This window comes from Prionailurus viverrinus, chromosome F1 (assembly GCF_022837055.1).
Source record: "Prionailurus viverrinus isolate Anna chromosome F1, UM_Priviv_1.0, whole genome shotgun sequence".
Taxonomy (NCBI): Eukaryota; Metazoa; Chordata; class Mammalia; order Carnivora; family Felidae; genus Prionailurus; species Prionailurus viverrinus.
In genome coordinates this window covers 26,742,747-26,756,546 of record NC_062577.1, presented here as the reverse complement: position 1 = coordinate 26,756,546, position 13,800 = coordinate 26,742,747, and the positions used below count along the sequence as shown (strand labels likewise).

At 47.3% G+C, this 13,800-nt stretch overlaps 1 protein-coding gene across 6 annotated transcripts in view; it reads right to left on the bottom strand.

The window, feature by feature from the left end:
• The window catches only part of PTPN14 (protein tyrosine phosphatase non-receptor type 14), a 177,940-nt gene that overhangs the window by 15,109 nt on the left and 149,031 nt on the right, over positions 1 to 13,800 (bottom strand). For 5 of the 6 annotated variants that reach the window (XM_047841372.1, XM_047841376.1, XM_047841374.1 and 2 more), the window contains exons 13-16: positions 11,602 to 13,079; positions 7,269 to 7,412; positions 5,490 to 5,708; positions 2,061 to 2,189 (exon numbers count right to left, since the gene is read on the bottom strand). In XM_047841372.1, coding sequence (XP_047697328.1) covers positions 2,061 to 2,189; positions 5,490 to 5,708; positions 7,269 to 7,412; positions 11,602 to 13,079 — 1,970 coding nt within the window. The other variant, XM_047841377.1, reaches the window with a different exon arrangement.

Below are 13,800 nucleotides of genomic sequence, written 5' to 3'. Positions count from 1 at the left end.
CCTAGGTCAGTAACTCAGTGCACTGGGCAGTCTCTATCGCAGATTAGATCGTGCACCCTAAGACCTAGTAGGATTCACAGTGGTACTTACGGCAAGGAAGTATTTAAAAGATGCACAACTGAGCTGCGGCCGAATGTGAGCGAGAGGAGCCGGTGCAGAGGGGGCAGAGGCAGGAATAAAATGGGGTCTGTTTTTTAAGGGTTGCACAGTTAAATCACTGGATTGGAGCGTGGATCAGATGGTGGCTCTGAAGGAAACCCGGGGCAGGAAGTGGGTGGGGACGGAACAGTGCTGGGCGCAGAGCTATGGAGGTCGAGGGCGAGCTGGGGTCCTGTTCTCTCAGGGAGCCCTGCAGGCTGGCCCGCTTACAAAGCAACGCATTTGTCGGGATGAGCACTGGCTGTCGTATGCAAGTGTTGAACCCCTGGCTTCTGCTCCTGAAACCAATACTACGCTACTACAAATTAAAAACAAACAAAGAGCAACACATCCTCGGAGGCTACAAACAGTCCCACCCTGATTCATCTGGTTGAACTGAGTCTTAGATTTGAAGCACACATGCCTCTTCACTTACCAATCCTGTGCATGTACTTTTTACCTGAGGCTTTAATTGCTCTTACTCCTGAGGGACTACACCGATTACAGATTCCAAGAGACTTTAAGCCTCTGGCTGCCACATAGATCACCAGACATCGTGTCTGTAAGGCTGGCCCCTTCCGGTCACTCAGGTTTCAGCTCAGATGCAACCTCCTTAGAGGGGCCCTTGGTGGCACCCCCGCCCCCACTCCCACCCCTCTGTCCCATCACCTGTTCTATTTCCTTCATGGCAGTTACCCCTACTGAGCTTACTTTATTTGTTCATTTTTTTTATTGTCCCTCCCACTAGAAAGGAAGCTCTCTGGGGACAGGGATCACACCTGTCTTGTTTGCCACCACACCCCTGAGTTCAGCACAGATGACACATTGCATTGAGTTGGATGAACCCCTTACAGTAATGCAATTCCAAAGGGGATAATACCATTCTAGAGATGTTTTTAAAGACTATTTTTTTTAAGTTTATTTATTTTTTGAAAGAGACAGAGACAGCATAAGTGGGGGAGAGGCAGAGAGAGAGGGAGACAGAGAATCCCAAGCAGGCTCCACACTGTCAACACAGAGCCCATGAGATTATGACCAAAGACAAGAGTCAGACGCTCATCCTTCTGAGTCACCCAGCCTCTTAGGGGCTGTTCTGGAAAGCAACTGCTCAGAATAGTCATTGGAGGAAACATGACTTTTTTTTTTTTTCTTTCAGTTCGCTGTCTGCTCCCCACCCTTTAAAAATGTGTAGGAAAGTATATGCCCTACCACAGGTACTGGTGAAAGCCAGATGAAGCTAGTCCCTTAAATGACTTGAAAACAAAGAATGTGACTCAAGAATGTGACAAGAGAAGAAACACAAAACATCTTCCCCTAAAGACAGCAAGCCCCAAGCAAACTGCTAGGTCGGCCGGTAGCATGAGCCAGCTTTTACAACACCACGTAGAGTGTTCTGGTTATAACAGAAAAACTATGTTTGACTTGGCAAAAGAAGAAAAAGATTCCCGCCCCCATCTCCCCAAAGAATAGAGACCTCTACAGGATCAACAGCTTCTGGTCTCTTTGCAGCTGATAAGCACGAAGGGGTGTGGAGCTGGCCCCGGCCGAGGCTGGGAATATGTGCCCGTCTGCCCAGAGCAGCCCAAAGTTCTCACTCAGATTCCAGGGGAAAGATGACTGCTTTGTTTGGCACATAAAAGTGAGCTGAACTGAAGTTTGGTTCTTGTTTGTCTGTTTGTTTGTTTGACTGATTTTAGTTGATGGCAATCTGAGGAAAAGAGCTGAGAAGCTGGATGAAGACAGGACACAATGATAAGTTATCTTTGGAAAATAAAACAAATCTAGAATGCCAGAAAGAAAAGGATTTGCAGAGAAATGGTGCTGTAGGAAGCAGGATGAGGCAGTAAGGTCACCAGATATGGAGCCTCTCTTCTGGCCACCCCTCCCCCGGGAACAGATGGCTGGGTAGCCAGTCCCCTTACCTCTTCCGCGGTGACCATGGCAATCACGTTCGCTCCCTGCTCCCACACCATCTGCCAGAAGTCGTGACATGTGTGTGGCAGGGGCCCCTGAGTGGCTATGTAGTGCCATTCTGCCCCACCAACCACCACCTGGAAACCAAGGAAAACATCGGTAAATGAACCCCAGATCGAGGAAAGCATTACCTGCTGGCCATGGGTCCATTTGTACCTACCTGAGAACCTCGGATAACACCTTTTAGGTCAAATGGGTTAGTGCCATTATCAGAAACCTCGGTGACACATTCTCACATGAAAACACTTTTTGCCACTCAAGCCTATTAAAATGCACCTAATATTTTTTTTTTTTGCCTGCAAGTTACAGTAATTATATACAAACCAGCACATGTTAAAAATATACACCCCCACACCCACCCATACACACATTACATGGCAGTATGGGTGTGTGTAACCTAACAGAACTTACTTGTTGCAGAAACAATACTTATGCTCACTATGTGCAATGTACTCTGATAATTTCTATTCTTTTCTCCTCTCCGTTCTAGTCCTTTTAGACACACACACACTCACACACTCACAAACCCAAACTGGTCCTGATTACTAGGTTGCTTTCACACCCCGCTATTATACTGTGATCCAGAGTTGGAGAGACAGTATGCTCTGGCATCCTTTTAATATTTTTTTATAGGTTTTTAAACTTTTATTTTTTTGAGAGAGAAAGGGAGAGAGAGAATCCCAAGCAGGCTCCACACCGTCAGCACAGAGCCCGACGCGGGGCTCGAACTCACAGACTGTGAGATCGTGACCTGAGTCGAGACCATGAGTCCGATGACGCTTAACTGACTGAGCCACCCAGGCACGTCTCTCTGGCATCCTTCTAGACAGCAACAACAACAAAAGTGTGCCACGGAATAACATCCCTTTAGAAGCAATGTCTTTGTACCAATGACCTGCTGGGAACTGTGTCAATTACTTCTGTTGTCCCTCCTACCCTGTGGTGCCATATACAGTAGAGGTGTTGTGAATGCATTTAAATCAACAATACGTGATATTTGATTATTAACTTTCCCCTGTGCAGGACCAGAGTATCCAACCAAACTTTGGAATCATGAGATGATTTCAGATAACAACAATATTATCCCATGCAGCTCAGGGCGATCTTGGGAGGATAATTCTGCAGCTATAAATATCAGTGGCAGAGAATCATGAATAAGAAGTTGTGCCCAAAGTGCTGAAGGGCATGCCATGAGGGCAAAATCGTGTCCTTTGGAGGCATTCTTTCTGTGTGCCTTCCCATTCCCGTGCCTTGACATTTTTTCCAAGTCAGGCCTCCTTATCCATCCACCAGTGCAAGTCTCTGGAGAGTTCCTGGAGCATGAAGCGATCATTGTTTGAAACTTTTTCCCTTCGTTTATTTTTTGAAACTATATACTAACTTGAGTCAAACAAAAACAATGTCAGTTATTGTCTCATTACACAAGACATGTTTATGTTTAGGTCAAAGCTGGCAAGCAAAATCCATTTTCCAAGTACTGGGGGAGATAACATTCATACACTGGCTGGCTGGCTAGGAGTTTGGTTTATCTGTGGAATTGTGATTTTAAACATTAGCCTCCCTGGCACCCAACATATAGGAACCATAAATACTTCCAGAGTATGCTGCTGCCTGGGGCCTTTCAGCATATTCCAAGTATTGACAGGAGGGTATTAAAAACTGCATTAAAAACACAACAACCAATGCTATGGAGGTAGATTTCACAGATGTGATGATTCTACCTCTGGAGCAAATAAATCTCTGTTCTGTGTTAATAGCTGCTTGGAACCCAGGGAGAAAACATTGGCAAGATATACAACTCAATTCCAAAAACATAAGGACAAGTTCTTACAAGCTCTATGGGTCTATTAAATGCACCCATGTCTAACCCGGATCCACAAGACGAAACATAGGCCTCGGAGAATACTGAGGAGGGGAATGTTTCTGTTAACAATACCCAATGGGCACATCCGACGCACAGTGACAGCTTTTCCAGAGAGCAGATGGAAAATGGCGGAGGGTATTTGGCCAAAAGGAGAAGATAGCATGATATAGCCGTGTAAGATTCCATAGACACTCTATCAAGGAGCAGCCGTGTGAGTTGCGTCTTTGAGTACATTCTTTTGGTTACCATTTCATAATCTCAATTAAGCTCATGAAACTGACCATCATCAGTTTACTTGAGAGTTTCCTGAGGTTCAGTTTTATAGTTTTGGTTCTCTCAAAAATTAAAATAAGATACCCAATATGATCCGTGACAGTTACTCTTTCATATTTTTTGACGGTACTTTCCGGCACTTAAAAAAAATACACGTATATATGTGTAGTTATCTATGCTCTGTGTACAAAACCCATACATCCAAGCACAGTCTACTTTTCAGATTCTGTACTGGAACCGTTATAACTGATATATGCACCAGACATCTGGCTGTATTTCAGAGGCTCAAAGGAATCTACCAAAAATTCAGCTACAGTTGGAAAGTCCAATGAAGAAAGGAAATGACTCGGAACAAGGCCCAAACCAAATTTCTAAGGTTACGATCATAAAAGACTGTTAACGTGAACCATGGATGATTTAAAAACATCCTGTAACAATTGTTTTACTATCAGTATATGAATAAATTCTCCTATTTTGGAGGTCAGGGCAAACAGTGACGTTCTAAACGAGTATGTTCTGTTGTTAGGAAGATTGAGGAAGGTAAGCCATTTAGAAAACGTTTAACCATATACACACATGTATCTGTAACTCAAAATTCTAGCTGGGGCTGAGCGAAGCCAATTTTAAAGTCAATGAAATACTGAGATATGAAGATTTGAAATGCTGACAAAAATTTAATGGTATTCATGCACCGAATGATGTGGCAAATCTTACAAGCTTCAATACCAACCACGCCTTTATGGCCACATTCAAATCAGTCCACTCTTCTAAAGAACATGCAGATTTGGGACTTCGGCTGGATGATACATAACCAGTAGTGTCACAAGGGAGAACTGCGAAGTTCCCACTGCTCTTGAATATCATAGAAACTTCACTGACAGTGACTTCCAGAGTCTCCATCACGGGCTAACTACAAACCGAAAAGGACAATCCTCAGCTCCTCCTGTGAGCGTTGGGGACAGTGATGACTCGCAGAGAGAAGAAAAAGTTAAATCCTCGGTGGTGAGCAGGCTTCAGAAATAGCTGACCTGAGGTTTTCCCCAAGGCTGCTGGGCTTCCTCGTCTCTGCAGTGACAGGCATGAGAAGTTGCCTAAGAAGCACAGGAGTTCAAAAACACTCCCTCGGGGGCCGGGGATAAGCCAAGATGCTCAGTGGGAGAGCACAATTTTTTTCTCCCTGCATTTTGACCTTGAAGCCAGCAATCTGCAACAAACCTTCCCAGCACGCTCCCCTTCTTACCTTGATGTGGGAGGCATTAATGTAACCTGTGTTGTTTTCTTTGGTCGGTACCAGCTCCACTCTGTTCTCCTCATAGGGGACGACTTCGCGGATGCGGCTTCGCTCGGCATTTTCTGGTAGGGCCGCGGTGCTGAAAATGCCATTGGCCTTCTTCTTTGGAATTTGCTCATATTCTGTGAACACCATTCCCTCTTCTAGCTTTTTCTTCAGGGTTCTGAACTGCAACAGAAATTAATCTTCAGCTTTCCGGATTATCCTATCCCCAAACCCCAACAAATCAGATTTCTTTCAAGATTTACAGTGATCATGTTAATAACAAGCAGTTTCAAGAGGTGCAACGAATGCTTGATTATTTGGTCTCATTATTAACCATTTTGCTAGTTTCTCTGGCCCAATAACCAATTTCCTTCTCATTCATACCTTAAATAGAACCAGTCATTAAGGCCAGGCAAGAGCTGAAATTCAAAGTCAGTATTTTCGTTATTAACGCCTCTGTTTATTTTTGTAACGTTTATTTACTTGAGAGAGAGAAAGCACGAGTGGGGGAGGGACAGAGAGAGAGGGAGAGAGAGAATCCCAGGCAGTTTCTGCTGTCAGCCCAGAGCCCGACGTGGGGCTCAATCCCATGAACCATGAGGTCATGACCTGGGCTGAAATCAAAGGTCGGATGCTTAACCGACTGAACCACCCAGGTGTCCCAACACCTCTGTTTAAAGTCCAGTGATAAAAAGACTGTTCATCTTAATTATCCAAACAACCTTTTCTCCACTTCCAGAGCTGTTTTTACTGAGCTAAATTTAAGATGATACTGGTCCACAGTTCTCTAGTTTTGAGGATGAGAGCCCATCTTTTATTTTTCCTGTGGCCAAACTACCAAGTACAATAACACGGTATTAACTGGATTAAATGATTCGTCTACAGTCCCTCCTGCCTTTACAATCTTTCTAACATTTCATGTACACTGGCAGAAATCTAAAATCCAAATGTCACCAGCACTGAAATAAATTTACACATAGGGGTACCTGGGTGGTTCAGTTGGTTAAGCAGCCGACTTCGGCTCAGGTCATGATCTCGCGGTTCACAAGTTCAAGCCTCACGATGGGCTCTGTGCTGACAGCTCAGAGCCTGGAGCCTGCTTCAGGTTCTGTGTCTCCCTCTATCTCTGCCCCTCCCCTGCTCATGCACTGTCTCTCTCTCAAAAAAAGATTAAAAAAAAAAATGAAATGTACATGTGTTTCTTAAGCAGAAAGTAATTGCAGAAACTAAAGGAACGCCTTTCTTCACGTCTAAAATACTACCATGCAGCTTCTTCCTGCTTTTCAAAGCCAAAGTTCTCACAATGCATTATCAATCAGTCATGTTTTACAGCCAAAGAAGGGGACAGTATATTAAAAAAAAATTCTGTAAATGCTTGGGTAAGATAATCACTCCCTAATAAAGGGTAATGGTTCACAAAATTCACAGAAGTCGAAAGCTACAGCAATTGCTTAATTTGGCAAAAATAGAAACAGGCCCAGCAAAAGACTGACTTGACCAAGGCCACGCAGCTGGTTAGGGGCCGGTCCCATGACGCAGGCATTACTGCATGAACTTGACAAGGAAACTGGAGATGCTGGAAAGAATCAATTTAATACAATGCACACCGGGCCTGGCTAATCTCAAATGAGAGAATTAATTCATCAAACAAACCTTGGTGCTGGCATGTTTGGGCAAGGCGAGAGCTCAGGAATCGCAAGACCACAGAGAATGAATCACATGCTCGACAAGCCCAGCGCTTACCCTCTCATCCATGGGAACTCGGGTGGCATCAGCTCGGCTCTCTTCCCGCCCCGAGACCCGGGCAACTGAGAGTCCATTCAGCGCCGCCAACATGAGCGGCCGCTTCTGTGCCTCCAGGCTTGCCATCTTCTGCTTCTCTAGATTCTTGCGGCAAGAAAAGGCATGTTCTCATTGTTTACAGTACGAGCAGAGTGCTGGAATGTGTTCTAATCTCCCCAAATCTGTAACTCCCCAGCCAAGGAATGCAGACAATCACCATCGGTAGGGCAAATTCAAACAGAGCCTTCCCCTTATTCCCGCCGTGCCTGAAGAAGCCAGTTCCCCCTGAGCTTTTATCTAAAAACGGATGAATGAGTGAACTAACAAACAAACGAGTACAAGCAAAGACTTCACATAAATACCCACTGCCATTCGGCCAAAAAGCGCAAAACGGCATACAAGCAAGACACTTCAGGAAGACAAGGGCTGAAGGAAGACAGGAGTCTCATAAAGAATCCAATCCCATCACAATGATGGCCCTTTTATACAAACTAAATGATTAAAAACTTATAAACGTCGTTTGTTGCCTTGTTAAGAGATCCAGACACATAAACTGTGAAGAGAAACCTTCCCAAGTTTCCATTCTGAGAGGCTGAGACGGAGATCATCCCCAGACTTGCCAATGCCAAAGTCTGCGGTCATCCAGCACGATCCGTGAGGCATAACCCTTCATGCCGCATCCAGAAGGCCCAAAGGAATGGGCACTATGGCTCCCAATGACCACGATGGGACATTACTGACTGTGACTCTGCTATGGGGGAATAAGGATTTGGGGGCTGAGGGCACCATCCAGGGAGAAGGCTGGATGTTAACACGTGGCCCTTGTTTGGGGGTTTTGATTTCCTCTCCATTCTCACCTGCACCAATACTCTGAAACTGGGACCAGTCAAAGTTCTCACTGTTAGGTGTACTTCTGTGCTTCCTTGTGCCCTCTACGCTGACCCTGACCGAGGTATGAAAGAAATCTCCTTGTCCTCAGGCAAGCCTGTAAGAGCATTTCCTCAAAACAACTGTGTCTTAGAAGACAGAAGGACAGAGGGACTTCCTAAAGCATACAGGCAGAGGAGTCAAAACAGCATTTAAGATTTTGATCCTAACAGAAGTGAAACTCCTTTGCAGATTCCTTTGGCTGCCCCAGAGGAAGGGTCATCTTCTCCCCGGTTTCTTTTCCAGGTTTTAAGTAATTCTGTTTCTTAGTGTGTCATTTATAAACGCGCTCCCCAGAGAGGTGTGGCGATGGAGCCCTGGTGCCAGCAGATGGCAGATTATTCTAAGTGTGTGTGGGGGGGCAGGCTGGCATTACAACCCTATATCCCATCAGCCTCTCAATGCCACCTATAGTCAGAATGGAGTGATGGCTGTCACTAAGATGCTTCATTCAGTGACAGGGCCGACCCATCAAACTAAAGAACATCTCAGAGGAAGATTAACTGTGATAAAGTGAGAGAAGTGTCCATTAACCTTCAGCCACAAGGTTGGCCCTGGTTGCTCAATCCCAGGAAGATTTTGAAGATTCCAGATTTAAATTTGGGGGTTTTGCTTGTTTGCTAGCTTATGAGTTTGTTTTTGTGAGAAATATTTCCGCACCACCCCCCACCGCCCCCGCCTCATTATCTCCTTCCACAGGAATATTTCCCTCTGCAAAATTCTCAGAAAAAATGTCTCCCAGGTCCTCCTAACAATCCTGCTGCTTCCTTCCCACCTGTACCATCAGGTGATACTAACTGGGCCTAAGGCAAAAAGTAACTAACTTATCTTTGTCAGGAAAAGATTACTAGGGACCTGGTGAAAACTGAAACCCCAGTGATAAACGATTACTCTTAGTTCCTTCTCACTTATCCTATCAGCTTGTTGCCAGAGATAACAAATAAATAACTCAAAAGTCTGATTTGGCCTTTTCTCTTTCCTGGCACCTGATTTCAGGTTCAGGGGCTACAAACACTGAAATGTCCTCAAGGCAGCAGTAGGGGCCAGAAGGAGGAGCTATCACCACAGCAGGCCTGAATCATCCATCAAAGGGACAAGTGGCTCCAACATTATAGAGAGCTGCCCGCAGGGCACATTCTCACCATACTTGCCGCCCCTCCAGTTCCCATTTGCTTGAATGTTCTCACTGTTTTCATATCCTAGAGAGGCCTGGACAGCCTTCTCCATTCTTATCCATTCCTAACAAGTCAGACAGAAGCTGCCCACGATGGGGAGGGCAGAGGAGGATCTGAGATGTGGGAAGGGCATGGACGGGGCTGGGGGTGGGGGGGTGGGGGTGAGTTTCTTCATTAAAAAAAAAGCAGATGGGAAACCATCCCAACCTTCAGAGCCACTGGCACCGTCGCCATCTCGCTGGCACACTGGCTCACTGAAGAACTTCCTAGTCTTTCCCTAAGGTCAAGACCTCAGACAAGAGTTGTGGTCTCTGAGCACCTGAGTATATATAATTAAAAAAAAAAAAAATCAATGGGAGAATGAAGTAGGGATGGGGTAATGATGTTCCCGAACTACAACGAAGGGGTGGAATCAGCTATTCACTATTATCCACATGGATGGGGTGGCAGAACACAGGGGAAAAACAGTGGAAAATCCCGTTGCTTCTTTGTGAAGCTCTACGTAGAAAGCCAATGCCGTGGGTCTGGATAGAGGGCTTTGTTGAACACAGGTAACAAGAGGAGAGGATGAACGACCAACATGAGGCTATGGGACCACGTAGGCGTCCATAAACATCAAGTGGGCAGGGGTGACAGCAAAGCTGGCTGCCTGGGCTGACACGTTCTTGAGTTGTGGTCAAGGGGCCTGCGGCCAAGACGAACTGAAAATCCATTTCTACCAATGCGTTACTTTTTCCAAGCTGGGAAAGGTCTCCCCCGTGGCGCCACCCCCGCGTTTCATTCCATCTGTCAGCCAAACGGTTATATTGGCCAGGGGAGGCACAAGCACATCTTTCACGATTTCCTTCTAGATTTGCAAAAAGTGGAAAAAGTTATTCCTGTACCAGATCCTTAGCGCTGCTCCACTGCTGGCCAAAAGGGTGCTGCTGGGAACGTTCTGAAGGTTCTGTCTAAAGTAATAAAGTTGCTGCAGTTTAGATTCCGGAACCCACAAACATGGCTTCCTTAAACCGTGGGCCCTCGACTGTTCTCTTCAGCTTGATTACCACTGCGGTGCAGGGAGACTTATAAAAGGAAGGGAGTCTAAGAACTCCATCAGAGCAAATTTTCACTTACATGTTCCGGAGTTGCTAAGTGGCAGAGACCCTGTGGCAGAGATGTGGTGCCCACAGAGGATGAGTCAACCAGGGCTTGATTAGTTGTGATGAAAGGAAATGATTTTTTATTTTTTGAGGTTGTGAAAATGTCCAGAACAAGCAACAATGGCGCTCTGAAATTTTTTTTTAAAGTAGCAACTACAATCTGGCAATTTTCTCACTAGTAGGAGCTAACTCACTTTGTCGTTCTGCGTGCGCACCTGTTACCTACACGCTCTTGCTCTGACAGCTTACCCGGCCCCCAAGCTGGTATATACCCTGAATCAGAGTTACTTATGTCTGATATCAGGCATCTTCAAATGTCGTAAGTGTGCGTATATATATGCGTGTGTTTCCACGCGTGTGCGTGAATTTTGATAGAATGAGCTTAATGGGGAGCCGAAACTCAATGGTGAACTTCTGAGTAATACTGTAGTTTTCTTGCTCTGTGTTAACCATCTACTGAAAGAAAATCTGAAAATAAAATGGACACGTCGTGGTCTGGTCAATATTGGTGGGCCTTCCTGGGAGAGGGATCTCCACACAAAGCTGTGCTCTGAAGGGATGTTGCTCTTTCACTATAAATTGGGGGGGGGGGGGGAATGCTTCCCCCTAAAATAGGAACAAGAGACGTAGGAAGGAGAGCTCCTAGCCACTCCCACACAGGAAATTTGACCCCAAATAAACAGCATGATGCTGGCCTAGAGGCTGATCTCAACAACCAACCTACAGCATCCTAACGCCATTACAGCGCCTTGGGCCAAGTGTACCAATTAGAAGCCATGAATGAAAAACGGAAGGTTTAGCTGAAGGGGTAAAAATACAAAGTTTTGTGAAATGAAACGCTACCTGTTGAAATGCCAACCGATTCTCTAACTTCCTAACAGATTCCCTGAATAAGCCTCGCACCTTCTTCAGGGCCCAGGGCACATGTGCTTTCATACTTTAAGCCGAGAGTCATGGAGAAGGAGCGGAGGAAGCTGTGTGGGGCGGTGGGGAGGAGGCTGTGTGTTGAAGTGCCCGCTGAACCCTGCCGTGGGAGAGGAGGACACTTACCCTGATGGCCATCTCTCTCTCTACAATGCTGTCTTCCAGGGAGAACATCTCAGACACCGGTCTCTCCTTCACAGGCTCTTTCTTGACCCGCTCCTTCACGCTTGTCAGGTCGGGTTCAGAGATGGAGGGACCGAGGGAAGGCCCAGCCACGGCCAGCTGATCCGCTCGGGAAACACTGATGGCCTTGGCCGGCCCGTGCCTCAGGACCCTAGCCCTGGCGGCGGCAGGAGGCAGGCTGACCTGGTCTTGCCTCAGGGCCCCGTTGCTAACGCTCTTCCTCGGGCCAGGGTATTCGGGCGGGGGCTTGTTTGGGATTCGGGCCAAGGCTGCCTGTAGCTGGGCACTGTACCCCATCTTCTCCCGGAGCATGGGGATCTGGGGCACCGACCCTGGGACCTCCTCCTCCTCCTCCTCACTCTCGCTGCTGTGGATCAGCATGGTGGCATCCGAGAGGGTCTTCTTGTGGTGGTAATGGGGAAGCTGGTGAGCCTCGTGACTCCCCGGCACCTCCTCGGGCGGCCCCTGCTCCCGGAGTGTGTTTCGGCGCGCCATGGGGATGTTGAGCGATTTCAAGGTCATGGCCTCCATGCCCCGCACCATGCTGCTCATCACCTCCAGGCTGTGGCGCTTATTCGCTGTGCCGTGGTGCTTGGTGGCCGTGAGGGGCTCGCTCACCTCCTGGAGAGACTGGTGCACCACTGGGGAGCTGTCTTCTTGGAAGGTCTTCACCGAGAGCTGCACCTTGCGGGTCACCAGGTCGGGGCTACTGCCGCTGACGTACCTGTGACGGTGGCTGGCGAGGTCTGGGGTGCTGGTGGCAGGGCGCGGCCGTGGGTAGGGGGGCGGTGGCCTGAAGAGATAGTTTTTGAGCATATGGGCCGCGTTGTAGTTCTGGGTGCCTTGGAGCTGCATATTGGCCAGCTCTGGGGTGCTCACCGTGTGGGAGATGGAGCTTGCCCCTGGCTTGCTCGGCACCATGTTATTCTTTGGGTTCATCTGGTCAGACGGGCTGACGAGTTTGTTACCGTAGCCTCCCTGCGGCCCATAAGGGACAGCGTAGGGTGGCCTCTCCCGCATCTCGGGCTGGCTGTACACCAGATCCTCTGGCTGGTTGTAGGCATGCGTGTTGATGATGCTGAGGTTCCTCAGAGACTGGCTCTGGCTGTCGGCGTGCACGGTCCCCCTCTTCATCTGCCGCATGACCGTCTCATAATCGGGGGTCGGCCGGTAGGATGGCACAATGATGGCGCTATGCCGGTGGCTAGGGATGTAGTCGGCCCGCATGATGTCACTCCCGGGGATACTGAGGTTGGAGGACACAGGAGAAGCCTGGATGAAACTCTGGGAGCAGTTGAGGGAGTTGACGCTGTGAACGCTGCACACGCTGCCATTGGTGACGGTGCCATTTAAATAATTTAAGTCCAGGCTGTTGTGGGAATTGCAGTACAAGGCTTCTTCATTCCCATGGAAGATGCTATCTACAAGAAATCAAACAAAGGCCCATGAACGTCCACATCACCCTGCTTCAACTAAGTTCATCCTCACACTCCTGGGTGTGACTTTCAGAGGTCATTAAGAGTGAAATCCTATGGTCTCCACCCACATATTCCATGGAAAAACTAATAACTCTCGGGTGAGACACCAACATACAGAAAGAACACTTGAAAGCATACTAAAAAGAGAAAGTGAATGCAATCAAAGAAAGCTAGGCACGTTTGGAATAGTTATCACCTGGGGAAGTTCTCCATTTTGCCATGAGCTCTGAAATCAGGCACCAACAATGGCCCTCATGTTGGGTAAACCTGTCTTCTTGTCCGGGGCCCAGCAACGGGACCGGCTATTTGGGCCAGGAAGTCAAGAGCTTTAACAGGACCATGCATTTGAAGTTACCGATACCTGGAGCTTATGTTCCGGACAGCAATGGAAAAGGTCCCCTTCCCCGAGGAACTCCTGAGCGTTCATAAAGACACAAGACAAATGATGCAGTCAAGGTGCCAGCACGCATGGCTAGTTGGTTCTGATCAGCAACCGATGGAGGGCAAAATCAGAACCAGGAGTTCTTTTGGCCACTGCCTGCAACTCTCCTCTAGAATTGGCTTCATCACTGAGGTCACTTGACATTAAAATTAATAGTGGTTTAGGGAGACTCCTAAAGAGGTAAAACGTAGATGGCTAAAGTCAGGCCCATACTAGGTGTCC